The sequence below is a fragment of the Ailuropoda melanoleuca genome, chromosome 3 (assembly GCF_002007445.2).
Source record: "Ailuropoda melanoleuca isolate Jingjing chromosome 3, ASM200744v2, whole genome shotgun sequence".
NCBI classification, from domain to species: domain Eukaryota; kingdom Metazoa; phylum Chordata; class Mammalia; order Carnivora; family Ursidae; genus Ailuropoda; species Ailuropoda melanoleuca.
Genome location: NC_048220.1, coordinates 35,395,924 through 35,406,333, shown reverse-complemented (window position 1 = coordinate 35,406,333; position 10,410 = coordinate 35,395,924). Strand labels below are relative to the sequence as shown.

At 50.0% G+C, this 10,410-nt stretch overlaps 1 protein-coding gene and 1 long non-coding RNA gene across 3 annotated transcripts; one reads left to right on the top strand and one right to left on the bottom strand.

Moving 5' to 3' along the window:
* Positions 1 to 1,177: 1,177 nt before the first annotated feature.
* Positions 1,178 to 3,745, bottom strand: LOC109491174. 2 transcript variants are annotated; one of them, XR_004624069.1, is made up of 3 exons: positions 3,647 to 3,745; positions 2,802 to 3,477; positions 1,178 to 1,283 (listed from the first exon to the last, which is right to left on the bottom strand). It is a non-coding gene; the product is annotated as an uncharacterized LOC109491174 (long non-coding RNA). The 2 variants fall into 2 exon arrangements; XR_004624070.1 differs by having other exon boundaries at positions 3,610 to 3,741.
* Positions 3,746 to 3,888: 143 nt separating this feature from the next.
* Positions 3,889 to 6,701, top strand: CCNO (cyclin O). The gene is made up of 3 exons (XM_002928797.3): positions 3,889 to 4,510; positions 5,136 to 5,321; positions 5,837 to 6,701. Exons 1-3 carry the CDS (start codon positions 4,124 to 4,126, stop codon positions 6,320 to 6,322), a joined length of 1,059 nt encoding a protein of 352 aa, XP_002928843.1. The 5' UTR covers positions 3,889 to 4,123; the 3' UTR covers positions 6,323 to 6,701.
* The last annotated feature ends 3,709 nt before the right edge of the window (positions 6,702 to 10,410 follow it).

Below are 10,410 nucleotides of genomic sequence, written 5' to 3'. Positions count from 1 at the left end.
TATGCACCCCAATGTTCATAGCAGCATTGTCCACAATAGCTAAATCATGGAAGGAGCCAAGATGCCCTTCACCAGATGACTGGATTAAGAAGTTGTGGTCCAGGGGCGCCTGGGTGGCTCAGTGGTCAAGCGTCTGCCTTTGGCTCAGGGCGTGATCCCAGCATTCTGGGATCGAGCCCCACGTCAGGCTCATCCTCTGGGAGCCTGCTTCTTCCTCTNTGTTCCCCCTCTCACTGGCTGTCTTTCTGTCAAATAAATAAATAAAATCTTTAAAAAAAAAAAAAAAAGAAGTTGTGGTCCATATATACAATGGAATATTATTCAGCCATCAAAAAGAATGATTTCACAACATTTGCTGCAACATGGATGGGACTGGAGGAGATAATGCTAAGTGAAATAAGTCAAGCAGAGAAAGACAATTATCATATGGGTTCACTCATTTATGGAACAGAAGAAATAGGAAGATCAGTAGGAGAAGAAAGGGAAGAATGAAGGGGGGGTAAACAGAAGGGGGAATGAACCATGAGAGACTGTAGACTCTGGGAAACAACCTGAGGGCTTCAGAGGGGAAGGGGGTGGGGGATTGGGATAGACCGGTGATGGGTATTAAGGAGGGCATGTATTGCATGGTGCAAGTAATGAATCATGGAACTTTACATCAAAAACTAGGGATGTACTGTATGTATGTGACTAACATAATAAAAAATTATTATAAAAAAAGCTTCTGGGGCGCCTGGGTGGCACAGCGGTTAAGCGTCTGCCTTCAGCTCAGGGCGTGATCCCGGCAATCTGGGATCGAGCCCCACATCAGGCTCTTCCGCTATGAGCCTGCTTCTTTCTCTCCCACTCCCCCTGCTTGTTCCCTCTCTCGCTGGCTATCTCTATCTCTGTCGAATAAATAAATAAAAAATCTTAAAAAAAAAAACCTCTAAAAAAAAAAAGGCTTCTAAGTAAAATTTTAACTTTAAGAATAAATACAGAGATAGGGAAAAAAAAGTACCTTAAATACTTCTCAGTTTGGGCACTTAAGTACATTAATAGAAAATAGTCTTAAGTAAATATAGTTTTAGAAGCAAATATAAATTTTAGTGCCTTAAAATCAAAGTGAGCTTAGGGATCATTTGAGGTACTAACAAAGCTGTCCACCTCTAGGTACCAAGTCCAACCCACTTACTCTGCTAAATAAGGTAGTATTAGGAAATGGATTCTTCCTGCCTGGATCACAGTCCAAGAGTTGGGCCAGGGTGATGATGGGGGATTTTGACTGAAGCTCAAGTACCAGACTGGAAAAAAACAAAACACACCAAGATAACTTCAGTTCCATTATCCATCCCGCAGACTTCAAAAACCACACCTGAAAATAAGCAGGGTCAAGTCACGGTTAAAAAGCTTTCACTACAGAAGCCTGGGTTTAATTAGATTCTACACCTTGAAAGTATTTCAGATTTACCTAGTGCCTTAAAGGTGCTTCGCACCCAGGTCTCAGATTAGAAAAGAGAAATTAATTTTAAAGACCCTTCATAGGGAAAATAAGAAGGCCTTAACTTGCCCTGTATTTTTCATACCACAAATAATGCACCTTAATGGCCTCTAGTCTTGTCCCCTACAATCCATTTTCACACGTCAGCCAGAATAATCTTTTAAAACAAAAGACAGATTCTATTTTGGTAAGGCTTCTTCAGGGGCTTACGGTAAAGTCTAAACATTTAACATACCTACAAGGCACTGCAATGTCCCATGCAATATTTGAGACATACTCATGCTAAAATTTATCTGACATTTGTTTTACTCGGTGTCCTGTATTTTATTCAGGAGATCCTCTAACATTTTTTAAATGTGTCACCTAGTTCTTCACTTCCCCCACTAGAATGTCAGCTCTGTGAGGGAAGGACCCATGCAGTTTTTTTTTTTTTTTTAAGATTTTTTTTCTAAGTAAGCTATACAGCCCACCTGGATCAAGAGTCTCCTGGTCCTCTGACCGAGCCAGCCAGAAGCCCCAGGACCCATGCAGCCTTGATCACGGTCTTGGACCTGGCATGGCAGGCGTATCCACAAATACTGAGAAGTAGGCCCATCAGTACAAAGCTCAGGCACCCCCTATTGGGAGTTAACTCTAACTACAGACACTAGTTTCACATCCACAGGTAGATAAATGATCTTCCTGCTTTTTCAGAATATCTCCAGGGTGATAATATTGACTTCCCAACAAAGGCTTTAGAGTAACCCCCCTGTTTTATATCTTAAAAGGATTTTGAGCTTTCAGCATATTTCTCTTGGTCCTCATGGCAAGGATTAATAACCACTTTTAACAAATGAGGAACAGAGACACTGAGAAGGTAAAGAGCTAGCCCATGATGACCAATAAATGGGAGTGACAATTCTGACCCTGGAAGTTGACTTTGTGCTCTTTTCACTGTACCACATGGCCATCTGGGCTGATGAGAAGAATCAGAATTCCTGGGTCCTTCCTCCTCAGCCAAAAAGCTTCTCACGGAAAAAGCCTGACACGTGACCCCTCACAGATTTCACTGCTCACCCCATAATGGTTCCTCAACATAGCTTGAGAGGAGACAGCAAGTCCTGGCACCTGTATTTTGAAGGACAGGTGGTTCTTAGCTAATCTCTCAAGTGACAAATTAAAGTATTTAGGTCTAGAGACTAAAGACCTTGCCCAGAATTACAGGGAAATAGGAGTAAAACTGACCAGAACCCCAAAGCCATCTCTTTTCTCTTTCCTGCATCTCTGAGAGACCACACCCAATTAAAGTTCTGGGGACAGGGATTTCAATTTGACAACATACCTTTGTCAGCTTTCTTCCGAAATGAGGTGGGAATGGCTGAACCTGCTCCGGGGACGTCTAAGAACCTCACTTCTTGAAGTGCCTCTGGAAAGTTCATCAGGCTGAGGGTCTGCGGGTTTCCTGCCAGCTGAGACCTCCCTGGAAGGCTGCCTAGATACTACTTGTGCCCCTTAGGAAGATTCACTCAGGCTTAGGCCTCCAGCTTCTACCAGGCCAGGAGGCTGTTTTAAACCAGCAGTGCGCTAAGGAAAACTGCCAAGTCCAGCCCACTCTCTCCTGCCTGGGTGCGCCCCCACCCTCCCTCCAGCTCTGCTTTTGCGAGCTTCTGAAGGAGCAGAAACGGAGAGCGGGGAATAACTAAGGAAGGGTGAGCCGCCCGCGGCAGATGATTAGGAGCTAATGACCTAAACAGAAGAGGCCGTGTGAGTAATTCGATCACGCCAGCAATGCAACGCTCCAACCATGCTCTGTCCCTAACCGCTCCGCTTACTTGGTTTGGTGTGGCGAGTGTGGAGCAAGTGTTACAGGAGATCGGACCTGCTGTGTGAGGTTCGCGGGCAGTCTTGGGTTTTGAGCGATAGTGCCTGCCTGGGAGGCTGGACTAGCTCCCAGATACGCAGCGCAGAAGAACCCCGAGACCAGCGCAAGGAGGGATTACTGGATCCTAGGATCCTGCCTAAAACAAAAATGACAAAAGCAATGAATTAGAATTACCGCTTGCACGGGTCACCGAGGAAAACTCCTGTACTGACAGAATTCTAGCTGGAGCCCTGAAAGGTCGGAAATGGATCTCTACCAAATTACCGACCTGGATTATAGCCGGCCTGAAGGGTGATCGCACTTACAAGACTGTCTGGACCCGGACGGGGAGATGGCAGCCGGGAGAATCTTTTTTTCCGCGGGAGCGGTCCAGCCCCTCTGCTGGATTCGGCGCTCACTCCTCCTAGCCGACCCCCCACCCCCGACTGCGCGCGCAGCTCTCGCCGCAACCCCGGCTCCGTTACCTGGGTAACGCCGGACGCGCGCGGAACGTACCCTGCAAGGCGGGTGCGCTCAGCCCGACTTAGCTCCTCCTCTCCATTGCGGGTTGCTCAGGCTACACCTTGCCAGCAGCTTGCTCAGAAGCGGTTCTTTCGCCGGGAAAGCGCGGCCTCGTGCCGCTCAGTAATCATCCAGTGAGAAGCCGGGGGTGTGGTAGAGGGGAAGGCGCCCGCCGAGTACTTAGGGTCTCGCCGCGGCTGTGGCCAGCCTACTTCGTACCCTGGAGCGCACCTTCGGTTTGTCGCAGGCTAGGAGTCGTAGAGCGGCCACCAGGCTGCACCATGGTGACCCCCTGCCCCACCAGTCTCGTGAGTCCCGCCGCCCGGGCTGGGAAGCGGGACAACGACCAGAACCTCCGCGCCCCGGTGAAGAAGAGCAGACGCCCACGCCTTCGGAGAGAGCAGCCACTGCAGCCGCTGAACCCGTGCCCGCTCCTCGGAGACTCCGGTGTTTGCGACCTGTTCGAGTCCCCCAGCTCCGGGTCTGATGGTGCAGACAGTCCCGCAGCGTCCGCGGCGTTACGCTGCAGCCCTCTACCCGCTCCTGCCCAGCAGTTGGTGCAGCTGGATCTACAGACCTTCCGAGACTACGGTCAGAGCTGCTATGTCTTCCGCAAGGCGCGGGAGAGCCACTTTCACCCGCGGGAGTCGCTGGCGCGGCAGCCACAAGTGAGGCGTTGGGAGAGCGAGGTCCCCACCCGCGCTCCTTTTCCTCTCTCGGGCTCTTTTCTCTTCTGCTCTGTCGCGCTCCGACGCACCCCAGGGCACGAGGTTCGCGGTCCGAGCAGGGAGGGGCTTTAGAGGGCCAGGCCACCAGCCTCATTTTACAAATGGAGAAAAATGGGGCCTAGACGGCGTAAGTAAGTGACCTGCCCGAAGTTTCCATACTGGTGAGCGGGAACGCGGTAGAATGCAGAGTGAAGACAGTTTCTAGGTTCGAGTCAGGATTCCTCCCGACCCCGGGCAAGTTATTTCACAATTTTGAGCTTATTTCTTCATCTGCCAAGTGGTAGCCCTCACCCCTCACTGAATTGCTGAGAGGATTACACAAGGTAATGTGTATACACACGCGGCACAGGGCCAAGTACGAATCCAACGGTTCCGGCTCCTTGCCCGACCATTGCTCTTTGCGCAGCAGCGCCGCCCCAGGGGTTCCCAGTTTCCAGCACATTTAGGTTTTCCCTTTTTGAGCTTTCCTCTAGGGAAGCTTCCTGAGTTTTCTTGGCAGATTCCTTCTGCAGACCCTGTTTGCCCTAGGCTCAGCCGGTCCTCCAAACCCCTTCCCTCCCCGCAGGTAACGGCGGAATCCCGCTGTAAGCTGCTTAGCTGGCTGATCCCGGTGCACCGCCAGTTCGACCTCTCCTTCGAATCGCTCTGCCTGACGGTGAACACCCTGGACCGCTTTCTTACCACCACGCCTGTGGCTGCAGACTGCTTCCAGCTGCTAGGCGTCACGTCCCTCCTCATAGCTTGCAAACAGGTACCTCCACGCGGGGTCTGGGGGACAGCCAAACTCTCGGCCACTCTCTGGCCACCACCGGCTTTCCAGCGCACAAGATTTAGTGCTGGGCTCTCTGAATTCATTCTGTCATACATTTGCGAACGTATACATCCCACAGCTTTAACTTCACAACCCCCCCCAAAAAACGAACCGTCCTTTCACCCTTAAAGAAATAGGCTGAAGTCGGTCCCAAAAGTAAATCCCAACAGCTCTTTGTAGCCCTGCTATTCTAAACTCCGGAAAAACAAAACAAAACCAAAAAAACTACGATTTAAAATTTCTCAAACCTTTTTTTAGCTGGACAGTAGTTAGAGAAAATGCGCTGGAAGTACAGCCCGGGTGATTAAAGTGGAAGTAACGGAGGGGCGAAGGCGCCGCTGTCTCGCTGGAAGGGATGGGGGGAGGGAAGTCTTGGTTTCCTCCCGGGTTTGAGACTGGGATGGGCCTCGGCCCTGGATGCTGAGCTGCGGGGGCTGAGCGCCCCTGTGTTACAGGTGGAGGTGCACCCGCCGCGCGTGAAGCAGCTCCTGGCCCTGTGCTGCGGTGCCTTCTCTCGGCAACAACTCTGCAACCTCGAGTGCATCGTGCTGCACAAACTGCACTTCAGCCTGGGCGCGCCCACCATCAGCTTCTTCCTGGAGCATTTCACGCACGCGCGCGTGGAAGCCGGGCAGGCTGAAGTCTCAGAAGCCCTGGAGGCGCAAGCCCTGGCGCGCGGGGTGGCCGAGCTGAGCCTGGCCGACTATGCTTTCACCAGATATACTCCCTCCCTGCTGGCCATCTGTTGCCTGGCTCTGGCTGACCGAATGCTACAGCTCCCGCGCCAGGTGGACTTGAGGCTAGGCGGGCACCCCGAGGCGGCACTGCAGGACTGCCTAGGCAAGCTGCGGCTACTGGTGGCTATAAACGAGACCTCCCTGACTCACATGCTGCCCTTCCAGATACGCGAGAAGTGCAGCCTCTCTCCGAAATTGAAGTGAAATACACCTTTGCTTACCTGTCTATTCTGGCCCAGCTGGTGGACCTCTCCCATTGCTGTGAAAGAGTGCGGGCTTGGCCCATAGAGGGGTAATGGCTCCCACTTGGTCATGAGGTCATCCTGCAGGTTGTAAATAGTGTACGGTAGAACCGTCTTCTCGTTTATTTATTTTGCTAAGCGCACCTGAGAGACCCGAGTCTTTCCCCAATAAACAGGCTATCTTGGTTCGTCTGAATACTACTATTGCCTGTGTTGTCTGCAGGGAGGGAAGGTGAAGGCAGCTGGGGAATACAGGTTGTCAGTAACAACGGAGCGGTCCTGCCTCCTTGGCTTCCACTCTGTAATTTGGATATCTATGTGGGAACAACAGGTCCTTTGAGATGCCAGTCGCTGGGAGGGTCACTTGTAGACCTGTATCCTATGACCCTCTTATGAGGCTGAGGACTGCTCATTCCCAGAGGTCCAAAGGGAAGGTGGGATGTGAACCTTAATAGAACCCACAGCAGTCTATGCTGTCTAGAGGGGCGGGGACACAGGATGCCCAGCTGGGAAGCTTTGGGAACCACACAGGCACACTAGCTAGGGCAAAGCAAGACCTACTCTGACAACTAACAGATGTTGGAAATGAAGGCTTTGCAGGCTGTTGTGGCCGTTACAAAGCCCATTTACCCTGCAATGACTTGGTTCAATAGTTCACTTTTGTCTTACACCTGCTGCATGAGAGCCCAGGATAACAGTGGCATAGTAATCATGGCCATCCTTGGGTTCTAAATGTACCAGGCACTATGTTTACCCTTCATTATTTCAATCCTCCAACAACTCTCTGAGGTGGAGTGTATTCGCCCATTTTTCAGAGAAGGACACAGCCACCAAGAGGGTAGGCAATAGTAGAGCCATCAGGATTTGAAGGCAGGCGATTGGAGTTTGGAGCCACACCCTCAGCCACACCGCTCAACTTAACCACTCACAGGTTTGTGGAAGTGCTTTAAAAAAAACCCACTTCCTGAGGTAGGTGTGAGACAAGTTACCTACTCAGTGCCTTCCATTCAACAGAGCACATATCTGGACAGCCAGCACAGTCCCTGCCTCCAGCTGTGACACAGGTGGGAAGCGTGAGTCAAGAAGTGAGGCTAGAGGGCACCTGGGTGGCTCAAATCGTTACATGTCTGCCTTCGGCTTGGGATCAAGCCCCGCATCATCGGGCTCCCTGCTCAGCGGGAAGCCTGCTTCTCCCTCTCCTACTCCCCCTGCTTGTATTCCCTCTCTCGCAGTGTCTCTCTCTGTCAAATAAATAAAATCTTTAAAAAAAAAATAAAAATAAAGAAGTGAGGCTGACACAAAGAAAAAAATCATAAAATTTTAATCCTTGGTTTACACTCTAAAAAAAAAGTGATTCTGAGGCTTGCTGGAGTTAACTCCACAGCTGTCTCATCACCTTCATTCTCACTGAGTCTGCTGTAGACCCGGAGAAATCTCAGTTCTGTCACCTTCAGCAAATGTCTTCACTACTCTGAGCCTCACGCGGGGCTCTGTCTCACAAGCCTGAGTTCATGACCTCAGCCAAAACCAAGCGTCTGGATGCTTAACCAACTGCACACCACCCAGGCGCCTCAGAGGTATGGATTTCATGAGATGTTCCATACAAATCCCTCTGCACAGGTCCTGGCATATAGCAAATTTTCAAGAAATGAAGACTGGGTGGCAGCCTGTACAATAATGGGGAGGGGTTTACACAGAAAAAAAAAAAACTTGGAGAAAGAAATGCAAGGCAAATATGGGAAAATGTTAGCTATGGGAGGTGAACCTATTATAACTCATTGCACTGTTTTTTCAAATTTTCTGTAAGATTAAAAAAACAAGTTTTGGGGGAACAAAGTCAGTCATGTTCTATAGTTAGAATAAATGTAAATGTATGACAAATTTGCATAAATGAAAAGCAAACCAAATTTAGAGATTCTTCCTTGTACTTCTCTTCGGGAGCACCCTCCAGGTACTCTCCAGCACCAGGAGCACTTACTCCGAGCCCCTCAGGTCCCTTCTCTCCCCTTATGTTGTTATGTTGAGATCTCATGATCTCAACTGTTTGAGGAACATTCTCCACTTAGGCTCAGGGATAGGGAAGTGGTGATCCCCAAGCAGTCTGAGAAAAAGCTGGTCTGTGATGATGAAAAGGAAGAGAAGGAAAAATTGTACCGTCTGACCCAAGTGCCCAAATATCTAGAGCCCTCAAACCAACTGCTGAGGGCAGGGGTAGGGCCACTGGCTCTTTTACAAAAGTGTGACTTTGTGGAGAAGTTTCTTTCACCATCATTTACTCCATCACTCAGCCAAGATTGATATGGGTGAGTTGGTTCCAGAATCATCCAGATTAGGAGTCATATATTCATGCTATTCCAGCTCTTTTTGCCACATTTTTATGTACAATGCCCCTACTTTTCTACACTTTGGAACTCACTGATGAAAAATGAGTATGTTCTGTAAAATCAAGAATGGTCCCAGGTGAGAGATCTTCCCAAAACTCAACTAAGAGCTCCCCTACTCCTTTTACAGACTGGGAAGATGGGTAGAGATGGAGGACTGGCTAGGGACTAGTCTACTCAGAAATCAGAACAAAGCCAGGAATAGGTCACGGGAGGCTGGAGGAGCAGCTGAAAAGCCTCCTTAAAACGACGTCAACAACATCAACTTATCCACACCAAGCACCAGCTGCATTACATAAATAATCTCATTTTAATAGCATCTCTACTGAAGTCAGCATTATGATTTTCCTTTCAAAAAAAGATTTTATTTTTTAAAAAGTAATCTCCACTCCCAACGTGAGGCTCGAACTCACAGCCTTGAGATCAAGAGTCACATGCTCCACAACTGAGCCAGCTAGGTGCCCCAGTGTTATGCTTTTCCTAAAGACCTGGCACAGGGATCTGGTGGGGGCTGGTTCCAATCCTCGGGTACTCTGACCCTGAATCCAGAGCCCCTCACCATCAGTGATATCACACCAATTCTAGCTGCCTGACCTCACCTCAACCAGGTCCCCGCATTTATAGATGGGTCAAAAAGTCTCAAAGTCCATTCTAGCTCTACTATCTTAGAACCATCTCCAACACTGTGAAGGGTGTCTTTATTAATCCAGATAATAGGGAGAAATAAAAAGGGATCATGCCACTTTAAAAGAAGATTTTCATTATTACTTGGTATAAGACACAAACCAGGTGCCCAACAGGAGGTTACAAAGATAATTTCAGATGACTGTTCAAATTCGATAGATCTAAGAGTGGTCTGAGAAATCCCCTCACCCAGAGCTTTAGAGATGTCCCTTCTTGGGAAAGGCCCTGGTCTTGGGAAGGACAGCCAAGACTCCCGAGGAGCAAGCAAGGCCCGCTGTGTGCAGGGTGGCCAAATGCTGCGGTGGGCAGATGAGGCTTTCGGGGGAGAAAGAGACGGGGGTTTTAGGGGGTTTGGGACCGTCTAGTGTGGCATTTTCCGAAAGGGGAGGAGATTTGTAGATGTCGCTTTTTCTTAATTGACTCTCTTAAAGGCTACACTCAGGCGTCGCCGCCGGGAAAAGTACGAGGCTAGGGGTATGCGGCGCGGCTCTGGATATCAGGCCAAGAGAAACCAAGGGCAAGTCCTCGAGTCAAGACCAGAAGTGCGCCCCCAGCCTTGGAGGAAGGGTCTTCTATAATCCGGGGGTAGTTCTGGGGAGTCCCTGTTCGAATTCTACATCCCCACCAAATCCTACAGGGTGGTCAAATGCCAGAGTTTGGCTTTGGCGAGTGTCATTCCGCATTTATTTCGTGCCGTATGGCTGGGTGGAAAGAAAAAGAAAGAATCGTTAATTTTTCCATCCCTGCTCTCCAAAATCGGAAAGGCGGTACCTAGTGTTAGGGACCAGCGGGGCTCGTCCACCCTCCCTTTTTCTGGCGCTGCCGGAGGCGGCGGCGCCAACACTCACCAAAAGGGCGCTCGCGGGCCCGGGTCCCGCGCTCGCAGATCCCGGGGGAAGCCGCGTTGCCAGGTTGGGTTTAACGCCTCCGCCCGCGCGCAGATTGTCCGGGGCTGAAGGCGCCACCTCTGGCGCTCAGGCGCGAG